The 21,911-nt window shown below is 45.6% G+C and overlaps 1 protein-coding gene across 1 annotated transcript in view; it reads right to left on the bottom strand.

Moving 5' to 3' along the window:
* The window catches only part of LOC140399553 (uncharacterized), a 54,379-nt gene that overhangs the window by 20,838 nt on the left and 11,630 nt on the right, over positions 1-21,911 (bottom strand). The window contains exon 2 of the mRNA XM_072489097.1: positions 19,261-19,443. Within this exon, the coding sequence (XP_072345198.1) occupies positions 19,261-19,443 (183 nt within the window). The remainder of the gene's footprint in view (positions 1-19,260; positions 19,444-21,911) is intronic.

Raw genomic sequence — 21,911 nt, forward strand, 5'->3', positions numbered from 1 at the left:
ATAAAGTTATGGATCGAGAGACAATATACATTTATGGATAGAGAGACAATATAGAATGCTGGCTAGGGAGGTGCGGTGAGGGAGGGCAGAGGTTATTGGAGTGAGGTGTCCTGTGGGGGGAGGTCCAGGGTACTGGAATCAGGTGTGGTGGCGTGTGGTGTGGGGAGAGGCAAAGGGTGCTGTAGTGAGGGATATGTGTCGGAGGCGGGGTCTTGGATTGAGGTGCGGAGGCGTGACGGGGAAGCAGAACGTGTATGGGTGAGGTGGGGGAGTCACAGCGAATTGCAATGAGCTAGGGTGTGATGGTGAAGCGGAGGGTAAATGGGTGACGCGGGGTGAGTTGGACGGCAAAGGGTGTTGGAGTAAGGTGGGGTGCGAAAGAGAGCGTTGGAGTAAGGTAGGGTGAGAAAGAGTGCGTTGGAGTATGGTGGATGTGCTGAGGGGAGGCAGAGGGTATTGGAGTCAGGTAGTGTGAGAAAGAGGGCTTTGAGTAAGGTGGGTGTGCTGAGGGGAGACAGAGGGTGTTGGAATGAGTTGAAGTATGAGGAGGCAGAGGGTGTAGAGAGGAAGCAGAGTGTAGTGTGCGAAGGCACGGTGTGTGGTGAAGTGAGTGATGGTGGCAGGGGGTGTTGGGGTGAGGCGGGGTGGAACGGAGAGGGACATGGCATTCTGGCAAGGGCGATGCCATTCAGAAATAACGTTTTAAAAGTAAAATTTCTGTCTGGAGAACGGGTGGCATAATGGTTTGAAAGTTGTGCACCTCGTGATCCACAGATTTTCAAGTTGAGCAGGAAAAGGTGGATGAGACATAACGCGAGTGAAACAGGTTGCGAGGATAGATAGGGCCCGGTGGCAACTGTGTTGCTATTCTCTCTCCTTGCCTCACAACAGGGTGGGTCAGGGTCCATTGAAAGAGGTGTGTGGAGGTTCTAACTGAGAGAAACGGAGAAAGTCCACAATGACCCCCAATCCACCTCCCTCCCCTCTCTCATGCTATGGAACGTGTTACTGCAACATGTGGCAAGCCTTGGCTGACCGAATATCCTTCATCCAATCATCGTTCATATCGACGGAGCCTCTGGTGAGGTCCCCAAGATAATGCATTCTCCTTATTTTCCTTATCTCTATTGGCGACAGTAGCATAGCACTCAGTATTGAGGGATTACTCTGTTGAACAGTTCATTAACCACTTGAATTCGCCACAGACGCGTAGATGTTCGGAGTGGTCGTCAGGTAAAACACAAGGAAACACGACTAATCGAACACCAATTTGGTGCATGAACATATTGTACAGCAAGCTTCTGGGTGGGTGGATCTGACACTCCCTTCAAATGTTTCTCTGAATAATATTTACTCGTCCCATCCCTGATGAGATCTGCCTCTAAGGGGCTGTTTAGCACAGGTCTAAATCAATGGCTTCGAAAGCAGACCAAGGTATGCCAGCAGCACGGTTCAATTCCCGTACCAGCCTCCCCGAACAGGCGCCGGTATGTGGCGACTCGGTCTTTTCACAGTAACTTCATTTGAACCCTACTTGTGACAATAAGTCATTTTAATTTCATTTCAATCAGCGCTCATTGTACCATGGGACAGATATTCTTCCGTTTGCTCCTTGCTCATGAACGAGCAACAGCTCCGTATATGATTACGAGCGAAATAAGACGATTTCGGATTGTAACACGTTTAGATAACACATCCCGCACAGTGCTGCGTACTCAGGTTCCATTCCAAACATGGACTGTTTGGGTCAAGTTTGCACGGTCTCCCCGTGTCTGCGTGGGTTTTATTCTGATGCTCCGGGTTCCACCCACTTCCAAAGATGTGGGGCATAGGTTGATTGGCCAATGCGGATGGCAAAAAGATCTGCACGGTTGCTGGACTGGCCATGTTAAATTTGTCGCTCAGTGTCCATAGATTTGCATGTTAAGTGAGTTGGCCGTGATAACTTCTTCTTTCATGTCTAAAGATGTGGCGATTAGGTGGATTGGCCATGCTAAATTACACCTTGGTGTTCAAAATGTTATGTGGTGTTACGGATAAATGGTGTGGTCCTCGGGAGGATGCTATGTCGGAGGGTCGTGCAGACATGATGAGCCAATCATTCTGGTGCACTTCCTTCTGCACTGTAGGAACCCTGTGATTTCTATAATATTCCCAGCCAGTTCAGTATTTCGGAATTGAAACTAGAATTGAAAATTCACTCAGCAGTGGAAGCCAATTCTGTCGGCCGACGAATAGTCCTAATTATTTCAGCCAATTGCTTCATCCATAAATGGAACGCACGAGAGGAAGGCTGAGATCAATAACGCTTTGATCTCACCCTCTCTTTTTTCCGAAAAACAGACAATCTCAGAACCCATTTCTGTCCTGTTTCTCATCCCTGGAGTTGCCTTGACCCTAGTCCAACAGATTAATTTGCCAGACAGAACATGTTGTTTTCTCATATATGTTCCTGATGCCCCGGAACAGTGCATTTGATCCTCCAATGCTGCGCCGATCACGATGCCTATCTAAACTAAAACCTGCTGCAATTCAGAGGTACCTTGCCATCTATTCCCATCCTTTTTGTTTATTTTTCAAGATGCCTATTAAACGTTCACCACCTCCTCGGGCACCGCGTTCCAGGCACTCACCACACTCTGAAAAAAACCTTGATCACACATCTACTCTAAACTTTCCTATTCACACCTTAAACGTCTGCTGCCTCGTTCTTGACTTTTCCACCCAAAGAAAAAGCACATGACTATCCACTCTGTCCATGCCACTTGCAATTTTGTAGATTTCTATCAGGTTGCCCCTCAACCTCTGTCGTTCCAGTGAAAACAACCCGAGTTGACCCTACCTCTCCTCACAGCTGACACGCTCCAGACCATACAACATCCTGGTATATCTCCTCTGTATCCTCTCCTGCTGATAAGGATAGGAAGGGGTGTTGGATACCAACCATTCCTCAAGAAGAGCCATGGAACAGCAGGAAGGATTAGGATTGATAGCTACATCCCTGATATTGGATATCAAAAAATTCAAGATGCTCTGAGTGCCTTTGTTGTGATTTTATTGCTTAATTAAGCATGCATCTTATCTGTTAATTGTGCTCATATAATGTGCATGATGTACCCTTATATCGATAGTCACGATTGGACATAGATAACCAGTAAGGAATTACTTGTGTGTGCTAATTTCTTGTCATGGAATATGAAAGCGGTTCAGAGGCTGGTGTGGAAGAAATGGATTTGAATTCATGGGACATTGGCAACAGTACTGGAGATGAGAGGACCTGTTCTGTTGGGACGGTCTTCATCTGAATCATGCTGGGACCAGAGTCCTGGCGAACCGTATAACTAGGGCTGTAGATAGGGTTTAAACTTAATAGTGGGGGAAGGGGGGTTCAATTTCATGGAGAATTGGAAAAGCAAAGTTATATGTGGGGGTAGAAGGGCTGGTTAATTATGCGGACTTTCAACTAGTTAAATGAACCGAGGCTCAGGAGAGTTTTGTTAAGTTTCCCGAACACGTAATAGACCAGAGATTATAGAAAGTGGCAGAAAGCTAACCTCAGGAAGAGCAAAAAAGGTGACAAGTGTGAGAAGGGAGGTGGTCAATGCAGGATTGAGGGCGTTGTGCGTAAATGCGTGCAGCATACGGAACAAGGAAAATGAGCTTGTCACGCGCATTGACATTGGCCGGTACGATGCTGTGGGCATCACAGAGACGGGGTTGCAAGGGGATCAAGGCTGGGATCTAAAGGATATGGATCCTATCGAAAGGACAGGTGGATGGGCAAATGGTTGAATTGTTCGTAAGGAATGAAGATAAATCGACAGCAAGAAGCGATGTAGGATAAGAATGCATAGAAACTCTGCGGGATTGAGGAATTACAAAGGTAAAAAGGTCCTGATGGGAATTATGTACAGTTTAACTAGCAGTGATCAGAATGTGGGACAGAAAGTAAATCAGGAGATCGAAAAGGCAATATGATATGAATCACGGGGTACTTCAATATGTGAGTGTATTTTGAAAAGCATGTTGGTAATGGGTCCCAAGAAAAGGAATTTGTGGAATGTCGAGAACATGCTTTTTTGGAGCAACTTGTGACAGAGCCAATTCTGGATTTGTTGATGTGTAATGAGACAGACTTGATTAGGGAAGTTAAGGCGAAGGTACCCTGAGGGAGAAGTGACCACATATGAAATAATTTTCCCTGGAGTTTGAGAGGGAGAAGCTGCAATCAGATGTAACGATTTCCCAATCAAATAAGGGTAACGACAAAGACATGAGGGAGGAATTGGCCAGAGTTGAGGCTCTACAGAAATTCATTCCAAGGAGAAGTAAACCTGCTCAGGGGAGGGCGAGGCACCCGTGGCAGATGAGGCATTCAGGGACATAATAAAAGCGAAAGAAAAAGCACAGAAAGTGGCGAGGATTAGTGAGAAGCCAGAGGATTGTCAGCCTTTAAAAGCGAGCAGAGGACAACTAAAAAAGCAAAAGGTGAGAGAAGATGAAATATATGTGCAAGCTAGCTACTGATATAAACACGATAGCTAGGATTGTTTTTCAATATAGAACATAGAACTGTATAGCCCAGTACAGGGTTTTCGGCCCACGATGTTGTGCCGAACTAGTCTGAAACTAAGATCAAATCAACCTACTCCCAATCATTCTAGTGCACTCCAAAGGCCTATCCAATTACCGCTTGAAAGCTCCTGAAGTGTCCGACTCGACTACCATATCTGGGAATGCGTTCCAAGCCCCAGCCACACTCTGAGTAAAGAAGATACCTCTGAAATCCCTCCTATATCTTCCACCATGAACCTGAAAGTTATGCCCCCATGTAACAGCTATAATCCACCGAGGACAAAGTCGCAGAACGTCCACTCTATGTATCCCTCTCATCGCCTCATACATCTCAATTAAGTCACCTCTCATCCTCCTTCTCTCCCATGAGAAAAACCCTCGCACCTTCAACCTTTCCTCATAAGACCTACCCTCCAATCCCGGCAGCATCCTGGTAAATCTCCTTTGCACCCTTTCCACTGCTTCCACATCCTTCCTATAATGATGTGACCAGAATTGCACACAATACTCCAAATGTGGTCTAACCAACGTCTTGCACAGTTGCAGGATAATCTCGCTGCTGTAAAATTCAATCCCCCCCCGTTAATAAATGCTAACACACTATAGGCTTTCTTCACGGGTCTATCCACTTGGGTGGCAACTTTCAGAGATCTATGGACATGAATTGCGAGATCTCTCTGCTCCTCTACATTCTACAGAAACCTGTGTGAACCCTGTAATCCACATTCAAATTTATCCTACCAAAATAAATCATCTCATATTTATCAGGGTTAAATTCGATCTGCCGCTTTTCAGCACATCTCTGCATCCGAGCAATGTCTCTTTGCAGCCTACAACAGCCCTCGACATTATCCACTACTCCACTAATCTTGGTGTCATCAGCAAATTTACTAACCCAACCTTCAACTCCATCATCCAATTCATTGATAAAAATCAGAAATCGCAGAATACCCAGCACTGATCCCTGTGGTACACAGCTGGTGACTGGGCTCCAGGATGAAAATGTACCGTCTACTACCACCCTCTGTCTTCTATGTGATAGCCAGTTACTGATCCAATCGGCCAAATTTCCCTCTATGCCATGCCTCCTTACTTTCTGCATGAGCCGACCATTGGGCACCTTATCAAACGCCTTACAAAAATCCATGCATCGACGTCAACTGCTCTACCTTCATCTATGTACACAGTTTCCTTCTCAAAGAATACAATCAAACTTGTGAGGCAAGACGTACCCCTCACAAATCCATGCTGACTATCCTGGATTACGCTGTATCTTTCCAAATGATCTTGAACGCTATCTCTCAGAACCATTTCCAATAATTTACCTATGACCGAAGTGAGACTAACCGGCCTATAATTCCCAGGGTTATACCTATTCCCTTTCTTGAACGAGGAGACAGCAGTCGCCTCTCTCCAGTCTCATGGCACTATTCCTGTAGTGAGGAATTCACTATTCCTGACAGTGAGGACATAACGATCAAAGCCAAAGGCTCTGCAATCTCATCCCTCGCCTTCCAAAGAATCCAAGGGTATATCCCATCAGGCCCAGGGGTCTTATCTGTCCTCAGGCTTCTCAACATTTCTGACACATCTTCCTTCCGAATACCTACGTCCTCCAGCCTGGCTGCCTGTATCGCAATATCCTCCTCAACAACATGGCCCCTCTCCTTTGTGAACACTGAAGAAAAGTATTCATTTAGGGCCTCTCCTGTATCTTCAGACTCCATGCACACGTTCCCACTTTTGTCCGTGACCGGCCCTAACATCACCTTGGTCCTGCGGCAAGTACTTCTCATGCCCCCTCCTAGCTCCCGTAAGCCCTTTCTTGAGCTCCTTCCTAGCTATCTTGTATCCCTCAAGTGAACTAACTGAACCTTGTTTTCTCATCCTTACGTCCTTCTTCCTCTTGACAAGACATTCAACCTCTTTTGTAAACCATGGATCCCTCACTCGACCATTTCCTCCCTGCCTGACAGGGACATACATATCAAGGACACGCATTATTTGCTCCTGACAGGTGGGATATGACATGAATAAGTGTGCAAGTATGCAGTTGGGTAGGAAATGAACAGAAAGGCAGAGCAAGTGCCAGGCAACATCCATTTCCTTCAAATAAGGACCTTACACCTGCCCCCAGTGACTGTGCCGGTTCACGAACAGCATCACCTTCTGAAGGGCAACGGGGCATTGATGGATGCAGTCCGCAATTGGCAACGAAAATGCCATTGTGCCCTTTAATTTACGAGGATTTGAGGACAGGAATGAAGATGCCTTGCTGCAATGCGATACAGACGTGTTGAGTCTGCATCGGGAGTATTGTGCACAGTGTTTGTCTCCGTTCCTAAGGAACTTCAGATGTGCCTTAAAGCATACACCAAGTTAATTCCAGGGATGGCGGAGCTCGCCAGTGAGGAGCGATTGAGGTAACTGAGCCTGTTACCTCTACTATTTCGAAGCAAAGATGTAATTGGGACTTACAAAACTATTACAGGGCAGGACAGATTTTATAATCCCTTCCCCACACTCCCCACATCCTGCCATGGCTGTTGAATCTACAATCAAGAATCACAGACTCAGAATAAGGAGCAGTCTGAAATTATCATAGATTATCATAGAATTTACAATGCAGAAGGAGGCCATTGGCCCATTGAATCTGCACCGGCTCTTGCAAATTGTGATGAGGGATGTTGGGGGACTTAAGATTAGAGCTTCCTAATCATGCCGCCAACAGTAAAGACAAAATTGCTAAATGAACAGCAAACAGCAGTAGCCCCGCGTACGTGCCAAATGGAACTCTCGCGGAAACCATTGCCCATTCACACAAATAAAATCATCTAACCAATACCTTTGCTTCCTGATCGATTGGCTCAAAGACCTATTTTTCCATATCCTCTGTCTCCCTGTATAACGATTTGGGTAAAAAGTCAGCTTGTGACTTTTATTGCACTTTGACCTCCTCAGATGCAGAGCGAACAACTTCCCCAGAGAACAATAATTGGATGGATCCAATATTTTGGACAGCAAGTTGCTCGGTAACGACGGGAAACAAAATAGAGAAGTAGGTGATGCAGAGACACTTTGCAGTTCAGGAAGCATCTGTAGACAGACTACAAAATTACTGTATTTCTCGCTGAATTCAATCATATCCGGAGAATGGAAGATATAAACAACTCCTAATATAGAACCATAGAATCCCGACAGCGCAGGAGGAGGCACTTCGGCCCAGCTCGACTAACACCGACCGTTACAAATACCCTCCCAGGCCCAGTCCACCGCCCTATAATTCCCACGCAACCCCCATAACCCTTCCTAACCTGCAAGTTAAGGGGCAAGTTAGCATAGCCAATCCACCAAACCTTCACATCTTCCGACTGTAGAAGGAAACCCGAGCACCCGGAGGAAACCCAAGCAGACCACTGTGCCACCATGCCATAAAGTATATCTGAGTTCGGAGAATTAATGTTCTGTTTGGTAATTGTCTCACTTAGCCTCCCTGATCATTACCACCTTCCTTGCTCCGTCCATCTCTCTTCGCCCCCTCCCACCTGCCTGTTCTCTTCCAAAATACGTGTTCGTTCATTCGAAGCAACTGAGTAATTTTATCTCCTGGTGTCAAATTGGACATGTCTGTGTTCGTACACTTCCCATAGGTCCCATCCTCTCAAATCACCAGCTACGGATTTAGATCCACACCGTGCCCCAACATGCTGTGGCAACGCCTGCCTCCTATATCAGTCCCTCTTGCTCAACATTGTCCATTTCCATTTGGTAATGAATGCTGTCACAGGTACTATCGAACAGTACAGTTTATCCTCACTGTTTTTATTAATCGTCTTTCACGCCTGACCTCATCTGAGCTGAATATAATTCATCGTCTCCAGACGTCAATGTTAACTCCGTCTCCAAACTTTCTGTTATCATCATTTCTAGTTTGCAGTGAGTTCGGCAGAATCAAAGAATCCCTGCGCTGCAGAAGGCCATTCGGTTCATCTGCAATTCAATCTCTGGAATTCAACCTCCTCAGTCCCAATCCCTACTCCCTGCCCCCATTACCCTATCTAACCTTCGGACAATAAGGGGCAATTTAGCAGGACCCGGTCTGCACATTTCTGGACTGTAAATGTATCCTTGAGATATTTTGTTTCTATTTTCATTTCAGGGGTGGCATGTGGCACAGTGGTTAGCAATGGCTGCCTCACACTGTCAGGCATACGGATTCAATTTCAGCCTCGGGTCACTGTTTGTGTGGACTCTGCACGTTATCCCCGTGACTGCGTGGGTTTCCTCCGGGTGCTCCGGTTTCCTCCCACAGTCCAAAGATTTGCAGGGTAGGTGCTATGGCCAAGCTAAATTGTGCCTTATTGTCGAAAAATGTGCAGGTTGGGTGGATTGGCTAGTGTAGAATTACCCCTTAGTGTTCAGGGACGTGCAGGGCAGATAACAGGTAGAGGACGGGGGAATAGGTTTGGGTTTGGGTAGGGCGCAGTTTCAGAGGGTCGGTGCAGACTGGATGGGATAAATGGCCTCCTTCTATTCTGTTGGAATGTTACGTTTCTATTCTCTGGATCTACATTCCCAATTTAATCCATTCAGCCCGTCTCTTATAAAGTATGTTGAGGTTTCAGAAGCGGGACACATCGTCCTCCCGTTTTCCACTTTCAGATACCCAAACTCAAATATTCAAATTCCTAGGGGGACACATTACCAAAAACCTGTCCTAGTATTGCCACGTCGATGCTACCACCAAGAAAGCACAACTGCGCCTATACTTCCTCAGGAAACTAAGGACATTTGGCGTGTCCACATTAACTCTTACCAACATTTACAGATGCATCATAGAAAGCATCCTATCGGGCTGCATCACAGCCTGGTATGGCAACTGCTCGGCCGAGGACCGCAAGAAACGTCAGAGAAGCGTGAACACCGCCCAGTCCATCACACTAACCTGCCTCCCATCCAGTGACACCATGTACACCTCCCGATGCGTGGGGAAAGAGGGCAGTAGAATCAACGATCCCTCCCACCTGACTTACTCACTTTTCCAACTTCTTCCATCGGACAGGAGATACAGAAGTCTGAGAACACGCACGAACAGACTCGAAATCAGCTTCTAACTCGCCGTTACCAGACTCCTAAATGACCCTCTTATGGACTGACCTCATTAACACCACACCCTGTATGCTTCACCCGATGCCGGTGTTATGTAGTTCCATTGTGTACCTTGTGTTGTCCTACTATGTATTTTCCTTTATTTCCTTTTCTTTTCATGTAGTTAATGATCTGTTGAGCTGCTCGCAGGAAAATACCTTTCACTGTACCTCGGTACACGTGACAATAAACAGAATCCAAATCCAATGCAAACAACTCATTCCATTCCGGCTTTTCCTTTTTTTGCAAATTCCTTCGATTTCAAAAATGCAAATCATATAAATTTGAGTCTCAATATGTAAAGTGTTGATATAGCTGGCTACACACTGCACATCCATTTCCTCAATTTCAGCACTTTGTTATTTACATGTTGAACCTCTTTTCCTCGATGCAGCTAATTCAGGAATAATCTAGGAAGCCATACTCACGGATCCACAGCAGAACTGACAAAGTAAACATTTTCCTTTTCCCAAGGAGATTCGTATCAATGTTTAGAAAGGCCAAAATAGATGTTCACCTTCTTCCTTGTCTTTGTGACTGGGCTGGAGATAAGGGAAGTACACACTTTGTTGGTTCAGTAACACATCTTACAACACAGGATGTTACTAACTGCAGAACGGTAAACATGAGTCAAGCTACCAGGAAAGGACTGAAGAACCTGAATTGTCAGCACCTAAGTGTTACAAAATATGTGTTCCTCATGATATATATTTCAGTTGATGGCATTGCATACAAATGAGATCGAGGTGTCTGACAATCAGTGTCTTTGAGCATTGCTATGGAATTGTAATTCAACGTGCCATGTTGTAGACTCAATGGTGGCCACAGGAATTCCCATCTCTTCCCCTTCAAGTAATCTCCTGCAACTACTGAATTCCTCGCCTGATGCCGCTTTCGTCTGTGAGGCCATTCCCATCGATAGTATCTGTGCAATCTCAGGCAAGCGACCACTCGGAAGCCTATTTGGCTGGAGAAACGTTCAGTTTTATTTTGGTTACTATACATCCCTCCCATTCCCCAATGGGTCTCCCGCGCCCAGCCCACATGGGCCGGGTTATTTATATTCCAGATGTCCCAGGAAACTGTTATTAGATCCCCCCCTAACAGCTGGGTCGCTGTGATCCAGTTAACGCCACAGGGACCCAGACGTCACAGAGTTATGGGACTCTTGTAGGATAACAACACCCCCCGCCCCCACGTCCAACACCTCGTCAATTTCGACAGAAGGCGCGAAATTCATTGCTACATTTGACAAGTGCTCCAGGCCCGAAGGGGTGAAATGGACCCGGAAGCGTCGTTTCTGGGTGATTCGTCAGCCTTTATTTCAGCGATCACTCCTGAACCTGCGGCGATGTCTGTGGGCAGAAACGTCAATGTCCGACTCCTGGTCAAAGTGGTCCAAATCCCATATTGTAGAGTCCCAAAGTGCGGTCGCATTGCTGGGTGCCACCGGCAATCGCTCCTGAGGGAGAGACAACGCAAGGCACTGGATCCGTGGATAGTCCTCGGTATCTGTTCCATTGAGCTCCACAGATGGTCCACATGTATATTCACGTCCTTCCCTTACACCCGCACCGGATACGAGACTGGCCCGTTTCGTTTAATGACCAATTTGAGAATCCATAATGCCAAGTCAGTATAATTTTGAAAGTACACGGAGCCGCCCGTGGTTTATTCTCACACAGGTCTGGCTGTCTTCGCTCTGGTCTGTTCCTGCTTGTCACCGACCCTATCCCAGCGAAACAAGGTCCAATTGCCTGCACAGGTGACGACCCATCAAAGTCCTTGTTCACGATTCTATTAAGGTTAATGTGGAGGTTCAGTCGGCAGTTAAGAAGCAAATTCATGTCGAGTGGGCTGGAGGTCAAGACCAGGGGTGTATTTCTCAGTTTGTACGTAGCTCTCGTCAGACCCCATTTGGAATATGGTGAGCAGTTTTGCGTCCCGTATCTGAGCAAGGATGTGCTGGCCTTGGATAGCATCCAGAGAAGTTTCACAAGAATGATACCTGGTTATGAAGAGCTTGCCATATGAGGAACGGTTGAGGACTCTGGGTCTGTACTCGTTGGAGTTCAGAATGATGAGGGGGAATCTTATTGCAACTTACAGTATACTGCGACGCCTGGAGCGAGTAGACGTGGAGAGGATGTTTCCACTTGTAGGAAACGATAGAAGCAGAGGCACAATTTCAGACTAAAGGGGTGATCCTTTAAAACAGAGATGAGGAGCCATTTCTTCAGCCAGAGGGTGGTGAATCTGTGGAACTCTTTACCGCAGAAGGCTGTGGAGGCCAATTCACTGAGTGTGTTTCAGACATAGATAAATTCTCACATGGGCCTGGCTGCCTTCGCTCTGGTCTGTTCCTGCTTGTCATCGATCCTATCCCAGCGAAACAAGGTCCAATTGCCTGCACAAGTGACGATGCAACAAAAGCGGACATTAGATGCGTGGTAGCGTGCGGAATGGTTCGACAGACGAACAGATTAATAAGGGGATCAGGGGTTATGGGGAGAAGGCAGGAGAATGGGGATGAGAAAATTATCAGCCATGATTGAATGGCGGAGCAGTCTCGACGGGCCTATGTCTTCTGGTAATATCAGATTTAATAAACCGCGAGGTGAGGGGGGTCAGAATTAGCAAAGGAGAATCGCTGTGACAAGGTGGAAACAAACAAAGGTGAAAGAACAAACCGCCTGGAAGAAGGAACTGTTCTACGTTTGCAGATGATACAAAGATCTGTAAAAGGACAGGTTAATGTGTTAATGTGTTAATGGGCAGGTTAAACGGCAGTTAGAAGGGAAGTGCGATGTTAGAATTCATGTCAAGAGGGCTAGAATGCAAGACCAGAGATGTACTTCTGAGGCTGTATAAGGTTCTGGTCAGACCCCATTTAGACTATTGTGAGCAGTTTTCGGCCCCGTATCTGAGGAAGAATGTGCTGGCCTTGGAAAGGGTCCAGAGGAGGTGCACAAGAAAGATCCCTGGAATGAAAGGTTGGTCGTATGAGGAAAGGTTGAGGACTCTGGGTCTGTACTCATTGGTGTTCAGAAGGATGAGGGGGAATCTTACTGAAACTCACATGTACTGCGAGGCCTGGATAGAGTGGACTTGGAGTGGATGTTTCCACTTGCAGGAAAATCGAGAACCAGAGGATACAATCTCAGACTAAAGGGACCACCCTTTCATACAGAGCCGAGGAAGAATTTCTTCAGCCAGAGGGTGGTGAATCTGTGGAACTCTTGGGGTCGAATCACTGAGTGTCTTTGAGACGGAGATAGATAGGTTCTTGATTAATAAGGGGATCAGGGGTTATGGGGAGAAGGCAGGAGATTGGGGATGAGAAAAATATCAGCCATGATTGAATGGCAGAGCAGACTCGATGGGCCGAGTGGCCTAATTTTGCTCCAATGCCTTATGATCTTTCATTCAGAATAACAGACACCCAAGAGTGGGTTCCAGATAGGGATTCATTTGCCTCACTGTGCCATGCTCCCAGATGAATTCCAAACCTTAGAGACTGATTGTGTGCAGAGACTTTCTCCCCGTGTCTGTGTGGGTTTCCTCCGGGTGCTCCGGCTTCCTCCTAAAGTCCAGCGATGTGCAGGTTAGGTGGATTGGCCATGGTAAATGTGCAGGACCACGGGGTACGATGCAGCTTGGACCGAGGGCGAGTGCCCTTTCGGAGACCTGTAAGGAATCGATGGGTCGAATGGCCTCCGGCAGCACTGCAGTGAAACAGAGAGAATCGTGGGATTTACAGTACAGAAGCAGGCCAATTGGCCGATCGATTCTGCACTGGCCCTTAGAAAGACCTCCCCACTTATGCCCTCGCCTCCATTTTATCTCCATACCAATATCTGCACACTAAGGGATAATTGATCATGGCCAATCTGCCTAACCTGCACATCTTTGGACTGTGGGAGGAAACCGCAGTTCCCTGAGGAAACCCATATAGACACTGGGAGGAAGTTCAAACTCCACACAGACAGTGACCCGAGGCCGGAATTGAACCCGGTCCCTGGAGCTGTGAGGCAGCAGTGCAAACCACTCTGCCGCTCGAAGGTAGGACCAAATGCGCGGCAGAAAGTGATTAGATCTGACACTTAATTGTAGGGATTTCCTGCTATCTCTCTTTTTCAAAAATATTTACTTCGTGTTTCTGATGTGTCAGAGACGTCAATATCACTGAAACAATTCACTATCTCGGGACACTTACTGCAAATATCTTCTGTCAGTAAATTTACACTTTACTTTGGCACAAAACATTCCATTCAAACATTCCCAACACCATATCCCTGTAAATATAAAACATACTCACATTTCCAGAAATATATGAAGTAGAAATTGATTTCAGCAGCTTTTACAGACATTTTTCCAAAGAACGAAACATTAAAAAATATTGCGCAAATTGTTTTAAACACTGTATCAAAGTCCTTGCACTTTCTCCTCAGATTCTGTGGAAAAACTGCTCATCTGTTAAACTCCACGGGAGTTTCAGGTATACAGAGTGAGAGGGAGAGAAACACAGGATGGGAGGGAGGGGACACACAGAGACAGGGAGAGTGAGAAAGAGAGAGTGAGAGACACGGAGATAGAGACACACACACACACAGACGCATAGAGACAGACGCACGGAGATATAGAGAAGAATATATACAGAGAGAAATACAGAAAGCGAGATGTAGACAGAGAGCGACACAGTGAGAGGGTCAGTGAAAGACGCGGAGAGAAACACATGGAAAGAGATACATGGATAGAGATACACGGAGAGAGAGTCATGGTGATAGGGACACGGAGAGAAGGACATGGAGAGGGTGACAAAGAGAGAAGAATACAGAAAGATGGACAAAGATAGAGAGGCAGAGGGAGACAGAGAGAGGGACACGGATAGAGAGGCGCACACAGACAGACAAACAGACAGACACAGGGGCAGAGAGGGAGACACGGGGCGAGTGGGGCAGAAAGTGAGGAACAGACGAAGGGTGATGGAAACTTGGAGCTGGTGTAGGCCATTCGGACCTTCGAGCCTGCTCCGCTATACAATGTGATCATGACTGATCCTCGATTTCACTGACATATTCCGCTGCCTCCACATTCCACTTGCTGCCATTAAAATCAAAAATATATATATGTTTCTATCTTCAATTCGTTCAGTGACTTGGCCTCCATTGCCTTCTGGGGTCGAATATTGCCTGGTATGGAGGGAAAATCTTATGAGGAAAGGCTGATGGACTTGAGGTTGTTTTCGTTAGAGAGAAGAAGGTTAAGAGGAGACTTAATAGAGGCATACAAAATGATCAGAGGGTTAGATAGGGTGGACAGTGAGAGCCTTCTCCCGCGGATGGAAATGGCTAGCACGAGGGGACATAGCCTTAAACTGAGGGGTAATAGATATGGGGCAGAGGTCAGAGGTAGGTTCTTTACGCAAAGAGTGGTGAGGCCGTGGAATGCCCTACCTGCAACAGTAGTGAACTCGCCAACATTGAGGGCATATAAAAGTTTATTGGATAAGCATATGGATGATAATGGCATAGTGTAGGTTAGATGGTTTTTGTTTTTTGACTTCCCATGTCAGTGCAACATCGTGGGCCGAAGGGCCTGTACTGCACTGTATCGTTCTATGTTCTATGTATTAATCAAAGAGAAGGAATTGGTAGATGTTGAGTCTGGAGAAGGGTGTGCAGATAGCCTGGGTCACATTGAGATCCAAAAAGACGAGGTTTTGGGCGTCTTAAAAAATATTAAGGTAGATAAGTCCCCAGGGCCTGATGGGATCTACCCCAGAATACTGAAGGAGCCTGGAGAGGAAATTGCTGAGGCCTTGACAGAAATCTTTGGATCATCACTGTCTTCAGGTGATGTCCCGGAGGACTGGAGAATAGCCAATGTTGTTCGTCTGCTTAAGAATGGTAGCAAGGATAATCCAGGGAACTACAGGCCGGCGAGCCTTACTTCAGTGGTAGGGAAATTACTGGAGAGAATTCTTCGAGACAGGATCTACTCCCATGTGGAAGCAAATGGACTTAATAGTGAGAGGCAGCATGGTTTTGTGAAGGGGAGGTCGTGTCTCACTAACTTGATAGAGTCTACATATTGTTGCCTGGTATGGAGTTCACAAAGATGATTGATGCAGGTAGGGCAGTGGATGTTGTCTATATGAACTTCAGTAAGGCCTTTGACAAGGTCCCTCATGGAAGACTAGTACAACAGGTGAAGTCACACGGGATCAGGGGTGAGCTGGCAAGGTGGATACAGAACTGGCTAGGTCATAGAAGGCAGAGAGTAGCAATGGAAGGATGCTTTTCTAATTGGAGGGCTGCGACCAGTGGTGTTCCGCAAGGATCAGTGCTGGGACCTTTGCTGTTTGTAGTATATATAAATGATTTGGAGGAAAATGTAACTGGTCTGATTAGTAAGTTTGCAGACGACACAAAGGTTGGTGAAATTGCGGATAGCGATGAGGGCATTAGCTATGAGGAGCGTTTGAATAAACTCAGTTTGTTCTCACTGGAACGATGGAGGCTGAGGGGCGACCTGATAGAGGTCTACAAAATTATGAGGGGCATAGACAGAGTGGATAGTCAGAGGCTTTCCCCCAGGGTAGAGAGGTCAATTACTAGGGGGCATAGGTTTAAGATGAGAGGGGCAAGGTTTAGAGTAAATGTACGAGGCAAGTTTTTTACACAGAGGGTAGTGGGTGCCTGGAACTCGCTACCGGAGGAGGTGGTGGAAGCAGGGACGATAGTGACATTTAAGGGGCATCTTGACAAATACATGAATTGGATGGGAATAGAGGGATACGGACTCAGGAAGTGTAGAAGATTGTAGTTTAGTCGGGCAGCATGGTCGGCACGGGCTTGGAGGGCCGAAGGGCCTGTTCCTGTGCTGTACATTTCTTTGTTCATTGTTTGTTTTATTCTGGCCGCCACACTACCAGAAGGGTGTGGAGGATTTGGAGAGGGTGCAGAGGAGGTTTACCAGGACGTTGCCTGGTCCGGAGAGGCTGTGTGTAGAGGCTGGATAGACTCGGACTGTTTTCATTAGAAAGACGGAATAGTGGGCTGACCTGATAGAGGACTACAAGATTTTGAGGGGCATGGAGAGAGCAGATGGACAGGTACTCTTTCCCAGGGTGAGGGCGTCAACCACCAGGGAATTTCGGTTTAAGGTCCGTGGGGAAATGTTTAGAGAAGGTGTGCGGGGCAGATGTTTTACACGGTGGGTGGTGAGTGCCTGGAATGCGTTGCCAGGGGAGGTTGTGGAAGCAGATACATTAATGGCGTTCTAGGCATCTTGACAAACACATGGATAGGCTGGGTATGGAGGGATACGGCACAAGGGAGTTGCTGAGGGTTTTGGCAAAGGTTGGTATCATAACCGGTACAGACTTGAAGGGCCAAAGGGCCTGTTCCAGTGCTGTATTGTTCTTTGTTCTTTGACACCACATTTGGAATTCTCTATACAACATTGCCTATCTTATTTAGGGAAGGATCTAAACTCATTGGAAATAGATCATCTAATCTTTACCAGCACAATGTCTAGTCAGGCTGGGTTGTACGTGGTATGGACCTTCCCTGCGGTGGAATTTGCAAGAGTTAGATTCGAATTCACTGAAACCTTCAAGCTTCTGAGGGATCTGGATAGGGTAAGTGTGGACAGGGAGTATCCATATTCGGGGAATGGAGAACTAAGTATCACTGTTTACAATTAAGTGCTTTCGAACTGAGATGAGATGTTTATTTATTTTGCACGCAGAGGCTCATGCATCTTTAGAACACACTTCATATAAAACTGGTGTAAAACTGAACGCATTCGTGTATTGGCTCGTCGTAAGAATGGGGGAGCTACATTATCGCAGGCCATGATCACATTAAACGGCGGAACAATCGCGAGAGGCTGAATGGCCTTCTTCTGCTCCTATGTTCCATGTTTCTCTGTATTAAATTATATGAGGCTATACTGATGAGTGCGATGATATTTATCCATGAACCTTCAACTAAAACAGATTCACTGCTCATTCTCCGATTGTTGTCTGTGGGGAAGTCTTGCAATGTGAACAATATTCACTTACTATCCAATGAAAACTATAATTCTGATTGAGAAATTGTGTTGGGAATGCGGCCTTTGTGAAAGTATTCTTATTATTCATGCGCTGCTTCCCACTTTTATTTATTCCTGGCAAATTTTGGGTCATAGTCTAGATTTAATTTCATATAATTAGCCATAGGAACAAGATCGTGTGTTGAAATGTGTTATTGTACATTACTCTGAACAGAACTTTTTTTAGGTTGTGACTTTCCTGGACTCGCCACCACTATTCCTTGTGTTTCATGTTGTGAATATCCCGATTGGCGGTCGGAAAGCGAATGCGTGTCACGATATCACACAATGTCGCTGGAACTCTCCAGACGTGTTCAGCGGCGATGTCAAACCAGGAAGCGATTCTCCTCCGCCAGTAAATGACTGGCCACATTTCCTTCCATCATGCCCGGCTCCCCGTCATAATTAAAACACCACAATGTCATGAATGGAGATGATGTAGTTTATAACTGCCGTTCAACGACATGAAGCATTCTCTCTCTTTATTTACTAACTTATTCTGTGGGTGATTCTGTTAGAGTGCCTGTTTGGCTGATGAGTCATTATTTCACCAGGTCATATTCTACGGTTTGCTGAGGTGAACTTTACTGACTGGATGACTGGCTCTGATGGAAAGGTTATCGCAGTGATTGGAACAAGATTTCTGCTTGGCTGAAGCAGACCGTCGTGATCTGCGTTACGCCTGATTCGCTGATCCGGCTGTCAGTCATCAGGCGGAGCTCCTGGATTGGTTGAGTCTCTGTGCAATGGCTCTGAACGGATATTTCAGCGTTTACTTAATTTGTTCTCTGAACTTGGCCTGAGTTACCACATAAATAAATGTGTTTGTGCAACAATTTAAATTGAGCAACATAGATGCAGCACGTTCTAATGTATATGCAGATTCACCGATATTAAATAATCCGATCACTTTAACATACACGAATTTTATAACATTGGCCGACCACAAGAGAATGAAGGTTGCAGATATGCTGAAGAGTAAAATCATAGAATTTCTTCTGCTTTCCATCACTGGATCATTGTCATGTTCTCTCTTACTCTGTGCCCTCAGTCCCTTACGGATCCGACTTGCCATTATGATGTGTCTGACTGTCAGAGCATTCAGCAACAGAATTAAACAGAATGGGAGCAAAGGAGTTGTGACCTTATCAAACCACTGAAATCCAACCCATCCAGGATCAATGTACGATCTAGCCTTTGTTAAACAGCCCCACGGTACGTTGTTGAATATGAGTTTAGGTTGAATTGTAAAGTATAAGGGAATGTTTTTTAAAAATTACAGTATCCCAGCTGTTGCTTGAACCACAGTCGCTGTTTTCCCGGTGCAGTATTTTATTTCCTGCTTTTGACAACAAATGGCCAAAAATCGATCAAAGGAAAACGCTATAGTGAACCAAACGGAACAATCAGTGGCTGCCCCAATCAGGACAATTTTACCACTGCACACAGGGGTGATGTACAGGAAACTCACTGGGAAATAATAATAATTCATGATGGTCAATATGACAACAATGATAATAACCAGCAGATCCGCCGTTGCCAAGGCGATGAGATACCGAGTGATGCAGATGGAAAGGCCGCAATTTCTCCGAGAGAGGATCATAATTGCTAGTAAATGAACTGTAAGACAGAGATGACAGAAACTATTTTGGATTACTGATATCATATTCTCATTTTCTGACAAAGGTATGAAGGCATCTATTTTGCACAAAAATGGGGGGAGGGGATTGGGTCTTCGTCAGAGTTCACAATTGTCAAATTTCTCAACCCTGTCGGTTAATGGACAAAGTTGATAGGAGGAAGGGCAGCACGGTGCCTCAGTGGTTAGCACTGCAGTCTCACAGCGCCGAGGTCCCAGATTCGATCCGATCTCTGTGTCACTGGAGTGTGTGCATTCTCCCCGTGTTTGCGTGGGGTTTGCTCCCACAACCCAAAGATGTGCAGATTAGATGGATTGGCCACACTAAATTGCCCCTTAATTGGAACAAATGGATTGGATACTCTAAGCGTTTCAATACTCCAAATGATTTAATGAGATTTGCCATCGGAATTAATCTGTTTGACAGGTTTTACGGTGACAGGTATCGTTTAGACAATGAAAACCTCAGCCTTCGCAAAATCATCCACAATTCTCATCAGATGAGCCACCCACTCCCCAGTAAATCATCCGACCTAACGCGGATTAACACTTCATAGAACTCGAATATTCAGTGGTATGCAAAACACAGCACAATTACTGCATTTCCCAACGGTCACCGTCAACATCATGTGGCCAGATCGTCTAGCACGATACCAAAACAACAATAATGTTGGTCGAGTCAGTGCTCAAACACACAATCAGAATACTCAGAAATCGGCCGTAGCCAGGATTCGCCCATTCCCAGACCATGCATATCCCCAAAATACGCCCTCTCCGTGTTTGGATACTTCCAGATATGGAACAATGTGCCCCATCCCCCCAACATCAAGGCCCAGTGTCAGAGATATGTGATCAGATCCCTTATTTCATCTTCAAATAACACCCGAAAGTGCGCTTGATTGGAGGAGTCCAAGATACAACGTTATTGCTAATTAGTCATCTTGATTCTCTTACATAAAAATAAATCAAAATTCAGATCAAATAATACATAAAACGATAAGAAAGAGAGTTAAACAAAGATATTTGGAAATCAGTAGATGGTTCGGAAATTCTTAAAGCAGAAATAAAGAACAAAACTTTAATCTTAAACAAAGACTTATAAATGGCCTAAAACCTTATTTGCTCTCATTGGTTTCTAATTCTGAGCTGAGGCTTCCCGATTTGTTCAAATAACTGTCTGTCACTCAGAGCATAATTTGTTCTCCAGGCATTGGTCATTGATGAAGGTTCATTAATGTCTATCAAATGCATTAAATGTCTACGTGTCCCAGTTTTACAAAGATAAGGTGTTGTGCATTAACCTGGCTTGTTGTTCAGGTTTTGCTCCATTTTTATCACTCAATGTTTATGTTATAAGGATGCAATACTTTTTCAGTACTAGATGTATTTGCAGAACATTGGTGTATTCGTTAAGAGGGATTTTATGCAACATTTCTTGAAACAATGTTTCCACCATTGGATCATTATAATTGTATCCCTTACTCTGTGTCCTCAGTCCCTGACGGATCCGACTTGAAAAAATGCTTGGTTCTGATATCTATTAAATTCCTACTAAGCAATTCTCATAGGTTTATCTGAAACAATTACTTTGGCCTGGTGGATATTCCATTTTCGGTCTATATACTGAATTTAAGAATTAAATTAGAGTCACTCTCGATATACACGATAAACTATTCAACAACTCTGCAACACCTCAAGAGTAGCCCCCAGGGCAAATGCAGACGGCCTCAGAATGCGCAGTAAAATGACAGATGGAAATTAATACAGAGAAGTGTGAGGTAATGCATTGAGGGAGGTCAAAAACTATGGGGGTCACACAATAAATGGTAATATACTACGAGGGGTAGATGAAGTAAGAGATCTTGGTGAACAAGTTCACACGTCCCTAACGGCAGCTGTTCAAGGAGACAAGGTTGTAACGAAACCATATGGAATGCTCGACTTAATTGGCAGAGATATAGAATATGAAAGTAAGAATGTAATGTTTAAATTGTATAACAGGCTGGAGAGGCTGGAACTGGACAGTGTCTCCAGTTTTGGTCACCACATTACAGGAAGGACGTTATTGCTCTGGACAGACAGCAGAGGAGGTTTACAAGAATGTCACCAAGGTTCGAAAAGTGTCGGTACCAGGAGAGATTTTATAGGTTCGTCTACTTTTCCTTGGAACAAGGATGGCTGAGCGGTGACTTAGTTGAGGTGTCCCAAATTGTGAATGGAAGAGATAGAGTGGACAGGACAAAATGGTCTCCCTTGCTGTAGAATTCTAAAACCAGGGGACATAGATTCAACATAGGGGCAGCACGGTAGCATTGTGGATAGCACAATTGCTTCACAGCTCCAGGGTCCCAGGTTCGATTCCGGCTTGGATCACTGTCTGTGCGGAGTCTGCATATCCTCCCAGTGTGTGCGTGGGTTTCCTCCGGGTGCTCCGGTTTCCTCCCACAGT

This window comes from Scyliorhinus torazame, chromosome 23 (assembly GCF_047496885.1).
Source record: "Scyliorhinus torazame isolate Kashiwa2021f chromosome 23, sScyTor2.1, whole genome shotgun sequence".
Classification (NCBI taxonomy): Eukaryota; Metazoa; Chordata; class Chondrichthyes; order Carcharhiniformes; family Scyliorhinidae; genus Scyliorhinus; species Scyliorhinus torazame.